Source organism: Magnolia sinica, chromosome 16 (genome assembly GCF_029962835.1).
Source record: "Magnolia sinica isolate HGM2019 chromosome 16, MsV1, whole genome shotgun sequence".
In the NCBI taxonomy this organism is placed as follows: domain Eukaryota; kingdom Viridiplantae; phylum Streptophyta; class Magnoliopsida; order Magnoliales; family Magnoliaceae; genus Magnolia; species Magnolia sinica.
The window spans coordinates 50,434,744-50,450,858 of NC_080588.1; the positions used below are offsets into that span (position 1 = coordinate 50,434,744).

At 37.6% G+C, this 16,115-nt stretch overlaps 1 protein-coding gene across 1 annotated transcript in view; it reads left to right on the plus strand.

Moving 5' to 3' along the window:
- LOC131228991 (protein TIC 21, chloroplastic-like) overlaps positions 1–16,115 on the plus strand; it is a 36,767-nt gene that overhangs the window by 9,464 nt on the left and 11,188 nt on the right. Inside the window, exon 3 of the mRNA XM_058224841.1 lies at positions 4,637–4,840. Coding sequence (XP_058080824.1) covers positions 4,637–4,840 — 204 coding nt within the window. The remainder of the gene's footprint in view (positions 1–4,636; positions 4,841–16,115) is intronic.

Genomic DNA, 16,115 nt, shown 5'->3' on the forward strand with positions numbered 1-16,115 from the left:
TAGGTGTCAAGGCAAACTTATTATTTGTTGAGTGTTGGGTGCATCCATGAGTTGTTGGCCAGCATGATCTCTCTTAGCATGGAGCATTGAGATATCCATGTAGGCGCAAAGTGTGAAACGACCCTTAGCCGCAAAGTATCTTAGCACCTTTGGCTGTAGAGCATAGATAGGCTCCATTGGCCTAGAAGCATTGATAGGCATTGGTGGGATAATATCCATTGTGAATCACTCGGGGGTGATTAGTCCAGCAGGCTCTGGAGGATAGCCTGGTGGGACCACTGCATGTTGTCCATGTTAAATAGTTATGTTCGGTTGGGACTCTTGGCACTATAGAATATAGATGGTGTGAGATTTGTTAGTGCACTGACTTGTGCACCGTTTTTGTCAATCACGTAAGTCCGTGTATCACGTAGTCAGTTGAGCCCTTGGAAGCTGAAGACTAAAGACACAAGAGGACGTGGAGCATCAAAGAGCAAAGAACATGTATATGAGGTGCCTTGGTGACCCTAACCTTGAACCAAAACAATTCTTGAACCTTTAGATAATCTTAACCTTAATAGGTAAACCTTGTTGATCATCCCTTAGCCTTGGAAGATTAATTAGAACATAATAAGTAAGGCTAGAAGAAGTGCGAAGTTGCTATAAAATCGTATGCCCAAAATAGCAGTTTTCGAGTGGTCCTTGATCCCATCGATAGGTTGTTGATGGGACTTGATGGAATCGAAGGACCACTCGATCCAATCGAAAAATTAGTCTAGCAACCCAAGAGATAAATTCATGGATTTTCTCAATGGATCGATAGTGCGATCGACAATGTTGTCGAATCGCATATGCGATTGCATGCGATCAGCATATGCTATTCGCATATGCGATCGCACAATCGCATATGCCATGGCATATTTTTTTTCAAAAAAAAAACTAAAATTTCATCTAATTAGTACACATGATTGGATTGGGTTATTTTACTTATTTCATTATAGTTTGAGTGTTTCATTAAGTGATATATTTAATTACTTATATTATATTATATAAATTTTAACAAAACAATCAACAAGCTACATTAGAAGATAACTAATAATTATAAACTTCGAACAAAGAAATTTTAATGATAAACGGATAACTTGAAACAACTTACAAGTTATAACTTACAACTTAATTTACAAAAAGTAAGCACAACTTATAAAATACGAAAAATAAACCTAATTGAAATAATTGTAGAGAGATTAGAGTAAGAAAGAAAGAGATGTAAGAGAGAGAGTAAGAGATTTAGAGCTTTGGAGTAAAGAATAGTGAAAATGGAGGGGATATGAGTGCCTAATTATAGGCAAATTTTCTCCAATTTGAAAAGATAAAAAATAAAAATAAAAATCTTCCGATCTTGGCTATTGGGAAATATGCGATCGCATATGAGAGAAAGAGTAAGAGATTTAGAGCTTTGGAGTAAAGAATCGTGAAAATGGAGGGGATATGAGTGCCTAATTATAGGCAAATTTTCTCCAATTTGAAAAGATAAAAAATAAAAATAAAAATCTTCCGATCTTGGCTATTGGGAAATATGCGATCGCATACTCGCATATGTGATCGCATATTTATCGCATATAAAAGTATGCCATGGCATATTTATCGCATATAACAATATGCGCATATGCGGTCGCATTTGATAACAATGGTGATCGGATCAACAAAGCCGTTAACTATCTATTTTATAGCAATTGCAAATCGGTTTTTTATAAAAGGGCATTCGACTCTTGGGCAAAAGTATGGGTTTTTGATGCAGTAGAAGCTTAGGAGATTCTCCACTCGTATCCCACATCCCTGGCTTCTAAATCCATGATATCTAGGTCATCTTCCTTGTGATTAATCACTTGAAAGAGGTTTCCAACCTCAATGAAGAAGATGAACTTGATCTCTACCTTATTCTAGAGATTAGACTTGAACCCATAGTACAATCCTTGTCTAAATCCTCCAGAACACCCATCTAGGTAAATCCCTACTAGGTATCTACTCCAATTCTTAGTTGTAGGAGATTCAACCCAACTCCCATCACCTTAGTCACATCAATAGAGCATTGCATGAAAGGCGTTTAATCTTGGAGCTGAAGCATTGACAAGCATCGGCATCAATGATCGGGGGAGTAATTGAGGAGCGGATTCAAGCACGAAAGAGCTTTAAAGAAGAGACTCAAGAATGACGCATTAACGAGACTCAATTCGACAAGTGTCATGTATGAGTCCATGCTCTCTTTCATTTTGTAAGATTGAGGGTAAGATTTTGTAAATCAAACTCAATAGGATCTTGTATAGGGCCGAATTCACTAGACACAGGTGTGTACGTGTTAGTCTCCGTGGGAGTAAACGTAGGTCCTTGGTCTAGGACCGAGGCTGTTGGTTAGCTGATAGAAAACTAACTCTAAAGTCTCTTACAGGAGCCTCCGGTGGAAGTGTACATTAAGTTCTTGTGTAGGACCACGGTCCTTATATATGGCTGTAAAGGTTAGAAGTGAACCTGATTTAAAACCTCCGATAGTGAAATCCAGTACACTCAGGGAGAGTGCATCCACCGGGAGTAGAGTAGGGAAACCGAAACACCATACATGCTCGTGTTTGGAATTGTCATTTGAGCACTTTTCTAATTATGCTTATGTGATTGATTAGTGAATTATATGTATGCATGATTAGATGAATGGTAGGAATTGAATAGTTAGCACATCTCACACACGTGCACTATCGTTTTTGGACTAGTCGCTTGATTGGCATATCTATTGTAGTCTATGTGATTGGACCCACTATTGGCTTGGAAGCCTTATGTTAAATTGCCTTAATTAGTTTAATTAGCCCCGCGCGCGCTTCATTCCTTATCTCCTCCATGCTTTTGTGTGCCATGGTATACTATTTTACAAAATTTCAAGATTGCCCAATGGGATTATGATCGTGACAACTCAAATCATCCCAATGGAATTTGTAGATATGGTAATGCGCTATCTTAGAGGACTGCACACTAGGAATTGGTGAATTGGTGTGGGAAGGGCAATGGTTGTCTTGTCATGGAAGGCACTCACCAGGGCTGTGTATGGAGGTAGAGTGCTCAACCACACTCCATGGTGGCTATAGCACGTTTGGTGATGTATCGATACATTTGGTAAATTTCAGGTGATAAAAAAATTGAAATGTAATTTTTTTTTTTTTAATAAATAGATTTTTGGTGATATCGATACATCGACAATATTATCGAAATACCGCCGATATACTGGCAACACATGCGACACCTGAAATTTACACAATAAAAAATATTGGCAGTACATTGGCAATACAAACGACACATAGAATTTACACAATCGAAAATATTGGCGATACGTTAGTGATACTTAGCAACACATCAACGATACCTGCAATTTCTGATATTACCAGTATTATCAGTATCGCTGAGCTGGAGATGCAAATAATATCGGCGAGTGGAGTATGTTGAAGTAGCCCCAATAGGAGACTAGTCACAACTTATGCCAAGTGAATGTCATGTGAGTGTGACATCCAACCTGTTGGACCATTCGAGCAGCCTAGGCGTAGCCCCAACAGGTGATAAAATGATGGTGGGCATACTTAGATGGTTTGTTATTAAGCAACAAAAACTAGAGACGACCCTGACAAACTTTGATTAAGGTTGAAGGACCTGAAAGGAGGATGAGAGGAAAGGCATAAGGAATTAGAGAGGTGGTGAGAATGTGATATGAAGTCGTGTTCACTTACCAATTTATAGGCTTTAGAAGAATATATGAATCTGGGAATAATTGCATATAGGATTCATAAAGCACCCAAATAGCTGTACAAGGCTATGATGATGATGATAATGAGTTTAATAAACACAATTTACAAGTATAAAGGTTCAATTACTCCTGCTAAGGTACATAAGAAAGGGAATTCTTAACTGGCCTTTTGTGATGTGCTGCTCTCACTATGATCACTATTCACTACATATAGATATCTGCAAGATGCTATAATCTTTGGACTGAATACTCTGAAAACTTCAACCTTTCAACACTTAATCTAGAGAGTAAAGTCAAGCATTCCTAGATTTCCAGTATGAATATCAAACATTTCCTTCCCTATATTAGTATGAAAACATCAACTCACCGATCGCCAAATAAAAATAAAAATAAAAATAAAAGGAATAAAACAAGAACTTGATCCGTTTTCTGATTTTTAGGTGTTTAAATTCACCTTCAGGTACCTTATCCTGCACAAAGTGGCAGTCAACTTCCATATCATTTATTCTTTAGAAGAATACGGGACTAGCTACTAAGCATTTTGTCTAATTTTCAAAGTTCATAAACATCAGATCTTGTAGACCAGAGAAGATCATGCAGGACTAGCTACTAAGCAATACATCAAGCATGGTGACCAGGGAAGCAGGTTTAAGTTTTCGTGGTCATTAGTGGAATCCATCATCTGCAAGAGTCAATTCCATTCTATTCACGAATGCAGATTTTTAATTTTTTTTTTTTATGCAAAGTTCAGTTTCCTATATATATTTGGATTTCTAACTATGATACTCATGTAGTGAAACTTTATTTCAAAGTCATGTTCTTTTCACTTAGGGATGACTATATAAGGTCTGTGGGGGTGCATGTATTGTTTTGCAGGCTCCTCCTCGTGTTCAAGTTGTAAAGAGCTTAAAAAATGGTACGATGCTAAACATTCTCGGGATGGGTGCTGCAATTCTAGGCATGCAAGCTACTGTTGGGTTATTGGTTGCAAAGGCCCTTACTTCATCTGTAGTTCCATACTACCAAGGGACCTCCCCCGTCTACGGTCCCGTTTTAGCGTTAGATGTATTCTTAGTGCAGGTGAAGTCCTTATTCTTGTAGCTCTTTCCATTTGCAGGTTTGACGATCATCTCAACTGTTGTTCGTGAACCTATCTGTTTTATGCATTTGTCTACTTGCTTTCATTTCAACATGGTATCTTATTGCTGTTTAATTTTTTAAAAGGAAAGGTATATTAATGTTGTTCCCTTCTTGTTGAGCTTCTCGCTCTCTTGTTGTTGTTTCTTTTGCATCTGGACTATAATTAGTGGTTTCAATGCTTTTAGTACCTTGAAAGTTTGTTTTAACATCCATAGTTGAATTAAGAGTGTAGATTTTTCTGGACCAATGTCCCTCTCTTTGGATCATGGACCTTCTCATTCTAGATCATGGGCCGTCTCTTATTCTCCTTGTATTTCTCTTATTATTTTCTTTCTTTCATTTTTCCTCTTTTGCCCTTGGTTCCAAGGGTATTTTCTATAATTTGGGACATTACTTAATATAACTATATACATAAGAAGGGGGTTGGATGTCCAGCCCTAGTTATAGTTTTTTCTCTCCTAAAGGCTTTTACTCTCTGACAAGGTATCAGAGCAAAAAAGTTCCTAGGGTTTTCTTCTCCTCCTACCTCCCTTCTTGATCTCCATTTCTCTTCTTTCTTTCTTTCTTTTCCACCCTTCTTCTTTTCTTTTCTTTCTTTTTCTCAGATTTTTGTCTCAATTTTAGAATCGTTGCAGCCTAATCATCTATTTAAAGTGATTAACAAGGACGGATCTTGCGACATCTTCCAATTTTCTCTGTAGGGTTAGTAAACATTTAGTTTTGATCAAGTTTTTGGGACATTTTTCTTCCAATTTTTTCATAAACTAATTTGTGGCAACTAGGTTTGCTGGATATTTTCGTTGGACAGTTTTTTTTTTTTTTCTTTCCATCCTGATTTATAATTATTTCTTTTTTTGGGCCAATGATCAAATATTTTATATTTATTTTTTCTTTTTAAAGATTATCAAAATTTGTTGATATCTGGTGAATTTAGCCATGAGATCCCCTTCTCCTCCTTGGTGATTTGATTTGGAACTACGAGGATTGGTGCCTTTTTTATTTTTTGGGTCTTTTTTTAGACATCGCGAGCTATAGTTGGTTATAGCAGTTATTTAGTATTCATTAATGCATAGTCTTGATATTTAGTACTCTTTTAATTGTTTGGGATTAAATATGACTTCATCATCAGCATCCGAAACGGTCGATCCCAATACCTCAAAGATAGAGAGGTTGATTGTTTATTCTAAGAATCCCGGGTTGCAAATTACAACTGGTAAACCTAAGTTCAACAATTATATTTAATGGTCAAAAGCTGTTAAGATATTTTATCGGAGGAAAACAAAAGTTGCGATATATATATATATATATATATATATATATATATATATTCTATGACTAATCCCTCTTGTGCAAGTGTGGAAATCGAACAATTTAGTAGTGACTCATGAATTCTATGGAACCAGAGGTTAGTGATGGATTTTTTCTGTTGTCCATTGTACATGAGATTTGATTGACTGCTTATGAATTGTATGTTGATTACAATAATACGGTTCGAATTTACAATCTTTATCAAGAGATTAGTCATTTGAGATGGAGAAATAAAGCGTTGTTTGTGGCAAAAATTGTCTTTCCTAGATGATCTTCAATTTATTTGTTATACAGATGTAGAGGCATATAAAAGCAGTGTTGAAAAGAAAATGACTTAGAATTAAAGTCTGTTTGAGCTCAGATTCTTAGTTCTCTTACTTTACCTTCACTTAATAGTGTATATACTTTGCTTTTACAAGATGAGAAGTGTTGTATAGCTATGAAATCAACTGTGGTTGAAAAATCTACCCTACTGACAAGATTCATGAATTTTGATAATACTAGTGCTGGCCGAGGTAGAAATATAGGAAGAGAAGGTTGTGGTGATAGACGAGGTTGAGTTCGTGATATGGATCGTTTGTGCACTCATTGTGATAGATATGAACATTGTGTTGATTATTGTTGAGTCCTTGATGCTCGACCTCAAGGCCAAGCCGCTAATTATGCAATTACAGATGGCAAGGATTCTCAAAATAATGTTGGGGACGTCGTACCATTGGTAAATTCACATATGGTTCTATTAGTTGGTGATGTGGTTCATCTCTCCAAAAGTGAGTACAGGCCCATACTAATGAATGTTGCTCAAATTTAGATCTCTTCATCTACATCTTTTACTCAAGTAAATAATACTTTCACAGCTTTTCACACTACTTCTATGTCAAGTCCTTGAGTAAATAATTTGGGAGCTATTGAGCATAAGATAGATCATCTATTTCTTTTTCTTCATTTACCCCCAATCCTAATTTGGACCATGTGAAATTAGCAAATGGTGCCCTAACGCCCATTAAGGGACACGGTACTATTTCTGTTTCACCATCGTTCTCCTTGTCCTTCATTTTATTGGTTCCTAATATTACTTATAATTTGTTGTCCATTAGTTATATTACAAAAGACCTAAATTGTAATGTGACATTCTTTTCTTGATTATTGTCTTTCAAGATTTGAAGACCAAAAAACTATTTAATAGTGGACGTGAGAATGATGGATTATACATTCTTCATTCTAATTCTTTAAATCAGTTTAGTGTATGTTTTATTGTAAAAAAGGAAGAACTTTATACTTAGCTTTATCAGTTTGGTTATCCTTCTGGTTTAGTTTTACAGTCTTTGTTGCCTCAATCAGTTGAGTCCAATAATCTCAAGAATTTACAATGTGAGACTTGTATTTTAGCTAAATATCATAAGTCTGTTTATTCTCCTATGAGAAAAAAGCATGGTAGAATTTTTTTTAGTTCATTTTTATGTATGGAGTCCAATTCCTATTACTTTAATGGATTTATGTATTTTGTCTCTTTTATTGATTATGTTTCTCGTATGACATGGATTTATTTAATAAAGAATAGAGATGAGGTTGGCTCCACTTTCAAAGTGTTTCATAATTGGGTTAAAAATCAAAGCGTCAAAATCATTATCATATCACAAATTGTAATCGGGGTCGAATTGCAAATTTTATGGTAAATCATAAGATTTTTTATGATTTTCTTAAAAATATGAAAAATATAAATAAATAAGAAAAAGTAAAAATTTAGCAATCATACTTTTGCTGTCAATATGCACTAAGTAATACCATGTCATGGTAGTGTTAAAGGATTCTTATCTTCCCTTTTTTTTGTTAGGTCTGTCACAAATTTTTTTCTTCAAAAAATAAATAAGGGTCCTTTAATAATTTATGTTCTTGTTACCTTTCTAAATGTAGAATCACATTGGAAAAGCAGCATTTGATTATGTAAACCAATAAGAAAAGATATTTTGATTTATAACCATCATTCCACAATAAATAAGTCAACATGATCGTAACCATCCATAAAAACATTCCTGATAAGTCATACATCAATTTGTTGTTTTGACCAATTAGGAAGTAAGAAATCATTATTAAAAAAAAAAAAAGGAAAAAATCTATGATTTAACATTGAAGAAAATATATACTATTTAATCTCTTATAAAGAACAAATAAAATAATTTACCTTTTTCTAAATGATTCATTTTTTTCTTTTTCTTTTTTTTTTAAAGGTTTTTTCTAAATGATTCTTAAAGCCCCAACCAATTTAGAAACATAAAATGAAAGCCAAGTGAAGCTTAAAATAGAAGAAAACAAGTATAATTTGAATTGTAAATCGTAGGATTCATATAAAAAGGGATTCAAAAGTGGGATTCAAATCATTTTGGTTAAGATTCAACTCAAATCCTGTATCATAAATTATAAATCGTAGGATTTTGACAACATTGCCCACAACAAAATGGAATTGTTGAAAAACAAAAGAATAGGCATCTCCTAGAAGTTACTTGTACTGTTCTCATCAATAAGTCAATGCCTAAAAATTTTTGTTCGAATGTTGTCCTTACTACATGTTAATTGATTAATATTACTTACTAAGGGGTTTTCTAGTCAATTTTCTATTCAATATTTTTCCAACTTTTATCCCATCACTGAAATCTCATCGCATGTCTTTGAGTGTACTTGTTATGTTTATAATATTGATCCTCATCGAAATAAATTGTCAAATTAGGTTGTCAAATATATTTTCTTGGGATATTCATCTTTATAAAAGAGGTATAAGTGTTTCAATCTAGTTAATAAAAAGTATTATGTTTCCATAGATGTTAAATTTTTTATTTTTTATTAAATACTCCACGTTTTTGTATAGGTCAGGAATAGCACAATGATATGGTTCTTCCCATTCTTGTTCTTGAGTCCGGCCCAATTGTTTCTATTGCTTTTACACTTGATAATATTAAAGATAAGGTTTTTTTTTTTTTTCACAATTAAGTAAACCATCTTTGAAAGTGTATGAAAAAAGCAATGTTTGTATTCCAATTCTTCCTTTAAGTCACCGCAAAGATGCTCCTTTGACGACGGGTAATAAATACTGATAGCGTTCCTATTAGCTTACCTATTTATATTGATCTATATTTAGACTTGTCATTGGATTTACCTTTTGCTATCAAAAAAGCCAAAAGAAAGTGTACTTCCCTTCATATTGAATGTTTTTTTTTCTATCGTTCTTTGCCTCCGGTTCATAGGTCCTTTGTTTCTGCCCTTAAATGTTCTTCTTCCACTATTTCTAAATATCTTGAAGAGGCTCTTAATTCTTCTCTCTGGCAACAAGCTATGGAGGAAGAGATACTGGAGAAAAAAAAAAAAATTAAGAAGAAATGAGAGAGAGAGAGAGAGAGAGAGAGAGAGAGAGAAGAGAAGGAGAGGAACAGTTGTGTTGTGTTAGGTCTTAAGACCAACACAAACATTATATGTGTGTGTGTGTGTGTACATATACATATACATACATACATAATACAAGGTGATAGTTTCGCATCTACTCTATGCGGATGATACCCTCCTCTTTCTTAACGGAGGTATGACTTCGATGCGAAGGATTGCAGCTTTTTTGGAGGAGTACCAAAAGGCATCGGGACAATGTATTAATCAGTGTTTTAAGTATCGATACTATCGGCCGATATTATCGTTATCGGCCCCCAGTGAGACGGAACCCGTCCGATAACCCCCAGAAGATACAAAAAAACCAAAAATCCAAATCTCGCACGATGTATCGGTGATATCGCACGATATACACAAAATATCGTGAGATATCGCCGATATATTACACGATAATGCCTGATGTGGCAGATTTTTGTGTAGGATTGTATCTGCGCGACATACCATGACATTGTATCCGCATCACATCCAAAAATTCCAAAAATATATAGAAAAAAATCTATTACCTGTTCAATATGCCTAAGAGCGGAGCTTTCTACTGAATTTGGTGGGCCGTGGTCGACATTTTCGAGTCACAGGAGAGAAATCTGTTGACGTCCGAAGAAATCCAAGCGAAATCCTCTCCGAAACCTCGAGAAATCATCGTGAGATCTGAAATTTTCTGGATTTGGGCGAGATTTTAGGGTTCCGGAAGGCCGGAACCCTCTCTGCGTCGAAAAAAAGGGCGTCCGAGCCCTCTTTAAGTGATTTTGGGTTGGGTGGTGTACCTCACACCACCGAACTTATGTGTTGACGTCATCAAGTTTTGTGGGTCCCATCATAAGGTATGCGTTATATCCAAACCATTCGTCCATTTGGCGAGCTCGTCGTAAGGCTTGAGCCGAAAAATAAGACAGATCCAGAGATCAAGTAGACCACACTGCAAACAACAGACTACAGTGGGAGATTGAACGTCTACCATTGAAACCCTTTCAGAAGTTTTGGATAAATATGATATTTATTTTTCCTTTTCATCCAGGTCTGTGTGACCTCATGAACAGATTGGATGGAAAATAAAAGTTATGTTGGGCCCTACGAATGTTTTAACAGTGAGAATCATAGTCCCACTGCTATTTGTGGTGTGGTCCACTTGAGCTTTGGATATTACTTATTTTTGGGCTCATGATCTAAAATGATCTCTCCAAATGGTTGAACGGTGTGGATATAATAAATATATTATTATGGGCCCATATAACTTTGAATCTTGTCCAAGAGGAAGCGGATTGGCTGGTGTACCACACATCAGCTATGCAGCCGGCGGACGCGGATTGCATACTACCCCCACCTGTCCCTACCTCCGAACGGGCAGGTCTGTGGGCGGGCCCACTGTGATGTATCTGTACATCCAAACCGTCAATCCCTTGTCTCATATTATTTTAAGGCATGAACATGAAAATGAGGCATATCCATCGCTTAAGTGGACCACACCAAATAATAAGCTTGGTTGCATTAAAATGCACTAAGCATTAAATGTCAGTTGGATTAAATGCAAGAGTCATCTGTGGTGTGGTCCATTTGATCGTTGGATCTGCCTCATTTTTGTTTTGATGCCTTAAAATAATCTGAGAAAAGGAATAGACGGTTTGGATGTAGAGATACATCACGGTGGGCCCACCCACAGACCTACCCGTTCGAAGCTAGGGATGGGCAGGGGTAGTACACAATCCGCGTCCGTAGCTGGAGTAGGTACGTTTCGTGCAAAGATGAGCGCTGACGCTCCTCTAGCTCCAAGTTGTACGAACTGTTCAAAGGAGATCAAAGGTACATGGCCGCAGAATTATGTATTTATTATATCCACACCGTTTATCCATTTTTAGAGATCATTTTAGAGTACTAACCAAAAAATGAATCATATCCAAAGATCAAGTGGACCACACCACTAATGGTAGTGGAGATAATGATTTTCACCTTTAAAAATTTTGTAGGACCCACCATAACGTTTATTTTCCATCCAATCTGTTCATAAGGTCACAAAGACCTGGATGAAGAGGAAAAACAAATTTTATATTGATCTAAAACTTCCGTGAACCCCTAAAGGGTTTCAATGGCAGACGTTCAATCCCCCCACTACTTTTTTCAATGTGGTCCACTTGATCGTTAGATCTATCTTATTTTTCGTCTCAAGTGGACTATACTCAAGGAAACAATGGTGGTTGAACACGGTGCCATTAAAAACTTTTTAGGGTGCACCTTGCTTTTCCCTATATTTTATTAGGCACTTAATTTATTGAGAACTTCACATAAGTTTGAATGAAGAGAAAAAGCAATTATCAGCTTGCTCTAACCTTTTGTGGCCCACTAATGGTCAATCATCATTGTTTCCTGTGGTATGGTCCACCTGATTATTGGATCTGCTTCATTTTTTTGGATAATGTCCTAAAATGATGCGAAAAAACGGATGGATGGGGTGGATACTAAATATAGTTGTCTTAGTTCAATCGCACAGCGCATATCTTAGTACAATATACAAAGGAAACCTATTATGTCCATTTCTTTTTTGAGATTTTATGATTTAAAAGTGTGTATTAGGGTCTTTTTAAATAATCCCTAAAGTTTCACTGAAAAATTCAACAATTTTCCCAATGTTTCCCTATGTTTCCCAAAAGTGTGATAAATTATGCGATACAAACGATATATCCCGTGCGATAACTGATACGTATCTGTATCCCAAGGGTGCGATACATTGCGCGATACCGATATTTCGAACACTGGTATTAATAAAGGTAAAAGCTCCTTTTACTGCTCCAACAATATCCTGGTTGCCAGGATTCGAGCAATCTCCAGTTTGCTAGGCATCAGCAGATCCTCAGGTCCTTTTTTCTATCTAGGCATCCCCCTGGCAGTTGGTAGGCTGAAAGCTAGTGCTTTTCAGCCCTTGGTCGACAAAGTGGGAGGCCGGATAAGGGGATGGAGATCCAGGTTTTTGTCGCAAGCAGGGAGAATGGTAATTATCAAGCATGTGTTGGGTAGTATTTCTATACACACTATGGCAGCTTCTTGCATTCCAAAACAGGTTTTGTCCGAGCTAGAGAAAACATTCGCTTCTTTCTTTTGGGGGTGGGCAGGTGGTAAACATAAACTACATTGAAAAAGTTGGAAGTGTATAACAAGGCCGAAAGAAGAAGGTGGCTTAGGCATCAGGAAGCTAACAGAGGTGATGAAACTTTCCAGATTAAAATGGCTTGGGTGCTTCAGTTCCGCAAGGAATCCAGCTTATGGGCTTCTTTTATGGCAACAAAGTATAATTTCAATCAGGAAGCGTTTGTGCCCGAAAGCATTGCTAGGGGTGCATCCCCCTTTTGGAAGAAGATCTTGGATGTTATTCCTTTCCTTGAAGATAAGGTCCAGTGGAGTGTGGGCACAAGTGATTGCAGTTTCTGGAGATGCAATTGGACCTGCCTTAGCCCTCTTCAGAATTTTTTGATGTCAGAAACCTCAGACGACGTTCTCTCCATGCTCCCCAGTGACATTTTTTATCATATATATCAGCGAGGATTCTGTGTTTCAGCTGGTCCCGATACTCCTCTTTGGCCCTTCACTTCTTCAGGTGTCTTCACCGTAAATCCAGCCTGGGACGTCAACAGGTCAAACGCTCCCAAAAAGGGCTGGGCGCGATGGGTGTGGCACGAAAAACTTCCGCTAAAAATCTCCTTCTTTATCTGGAAAATTCTTCACAATGCTGTACCGGTTGAGAAAGCAATCCAATCCAGAGGCGTGTCCCTTGCATCAAAGTGCAGCTGCGGCAGGGACGATTCTGAGCAGGGCCCAGCCGAAGAGTCCGAGTCTCATCTCTTTCTAGACAGACAACAAGCCTCATCAGTCTGGGGATTTTTTGGAGTGCAGGCTGGGATTTCCATCATGCAGGCAACAACTGTGGAAGCAAGAATTGTGCAGTGGAGGCGGGCCTGCGCAGACAGAAGAGGACGTTCGGAAACTAAGCTGCTCACACCAGCTTTTATTCTTTGGGAGCTTTGGAAATCTAGGAATGGGGGGTTTTATGATGATAGAGCTATGAAGACTCAATCGGTTATCACAAAAGTCTCTTAGTGGCCGACCACCACCAGGAATGAAGATACCAGGAGGTATGTGCAGCTACATCCAACGCAGCAGTCTATGGTCTTATGGCAAAAACCCCCTGCCGGTTGGGTGAAAGTTAATGTTGACGGGTCCTCTAGGGGAAACCCGGGCTTGGCTGGGGGTGGTGGTGTACGTAGAAATGACAAAGGCGAGTTCATATTTGGTTTCACTTTTGATTATGGTGTGATGTCGAACATAGGACCTGGGGTTCGAGCGGCTCATGATGGGCTTCTTCAGTGTTTGGAAAAAGGTTTTTCCAAAATTGTGGAGGAGTCAGATTCGGATTTGGTGATTAAGGTCTTTAATGAGGAAGCAAACATCGGTTGGCAATGGAATGGATGGAGAGCCATGACGGATAGACTTTGGGATCTCGCCTTAGTGGAGTTCAGACACGTGTTCAGGGAGGGAAACGCGTTGGCTAATGCACTCGCGCATAAAGGAAGTGTGTCCCAAGCTTGTTTCTTTACTTCCAGCAGGGCGGATCTGCCTCAACAGGTGAGGGGTCTACTCTTCCTAGACAAGGTTGGCCTTGGATCAAACAGAGAGGAAGAATTAAGGCCTGGAGTCTCTTTTGGTGTTTCTTTTTGGTTTGGCCTCTTTTGGCCTAGATGTCCCGCCTTTTTTTACGATAGGTCTTCTGTAGGTCCTTTTTTCCTACGAAGACCCGAAACCTCTGTAATTTTTGTCCAGAAATGAAATATACCACTCTTGTTTTCTTTATATATATATATATACACTTGAAGGGAAAAGTTACAATACTCCGTTGGGTATTCAATAAACATACACACGCATATGTACATGTACTTCCACACTCCCCATCAAGCTAAAGCATGTATATTGATCATGCTCAACTTGGAATACATACAAAGTAAATGATAATAATGAGCATGGAATATTGTTCCCCCTCAAACACAACATGGCAAGAACATAAACTGAAGCTTGCACTTCCCTCAACCGTATAATCTTCTCTTCAAGTACACGGTCATAAGAAAACTCGACAACAATCAAGCCAATAACATTCTCTCATAAATGAGTGTGCATCACTCACAACACTCGAGAGGACAAATACAAGGTGAGGGTGCATCACGTGCAACTACACTCACAACAAACAACAGGGTGGGGGGACACTCACACCGTAAACAGACCTAAGAAAGGAAGAGAAGATGAATTGTGAAGGGAAGAGCCACCATTTGTAAACAGCCCCCATGCAAAGTTGGGTGAAGCATTTCATCAAACACCTTGTGTGTGTTGAATATACAACATCTTGGCACTGTTGAAATCCCAGCAAAAGATCTAAAAACAGAGGGCCGATAGCATCCACTTCTCACAAAACACACCATAACACGCTCAAATCTTGGCGAATCTTCATGATACTTGTATCTAGAGATTGCTCTTAGACAACTGCACCTACCTCATGATGAAAATCTGCTCAAAACCCCTTCAGAAAAACACTACAGCAGAAGGAAAGAATCCGGACTTTTCCCACTTTTTCTTCATTTCTTGCAGAAACACCACAAAAACCACTCCAAGCTACGCAGAAAACTCTTCATTATTCTTCTAAAATCCAGATCTAACATATCCCAAACTTCTGCTTCAAAAAAACTTCATGGTCGTACACTGCTGACGTCATTCGTGCGTACGAACAACGTCAGCAATGGGCCCCACTACCACAAGTTGCAATTAGGTCCCGGATCGAACGCTCTGATACCAAGTAGAAAAAAAAATATGGAGAAGAAATGTAAAGAAGAAAGGAGAGAGGAAAAGGAGAGGGAGACGAACCGCCGTGTTGTGTTAGGTCTTAAGACCAACACAAACACCTATATATATATATATATATATATATATATATATATATTATATGTTGGGTATGCAATAAACATACGCACACACGCACACATATACATATGCTTCCACAGAGATAGCTGCCCTTGAGATGAATCATACATGGGAGATGACTGATTTACCAGTTGGGAAGAATCCGGTGGGTTGTCGTTGGGCGTATGCTATTAAGTATAATCCTAGTTATAGTACAACTTGATATAAAGCTCATCTTGTAGCTAAAAGATTTACACAGATATATGGTGAGGATTATTTTCAGACTCTTGCTCCTGTTGCTAAGATAAATTTGGTACAGGTGATAATTTATTTTGCTGCTAATTCAAATTGGTTGCTGCACCAATTAGATGTTAAGAATGCCTTTTTTGAATGATAATCTGATTAAGGAAATTTATATACTTCCCCCTCTTGATTTTGCTAAAAGGGGGAAGGAAAGAAAGGTATGTTGTTTTAAGAAGGCTATATGTGGTTTGAAGCAAGCTCTTTAAACCTAGTTTGTGAAATTTAATGAGGCCCTAATTCGTAT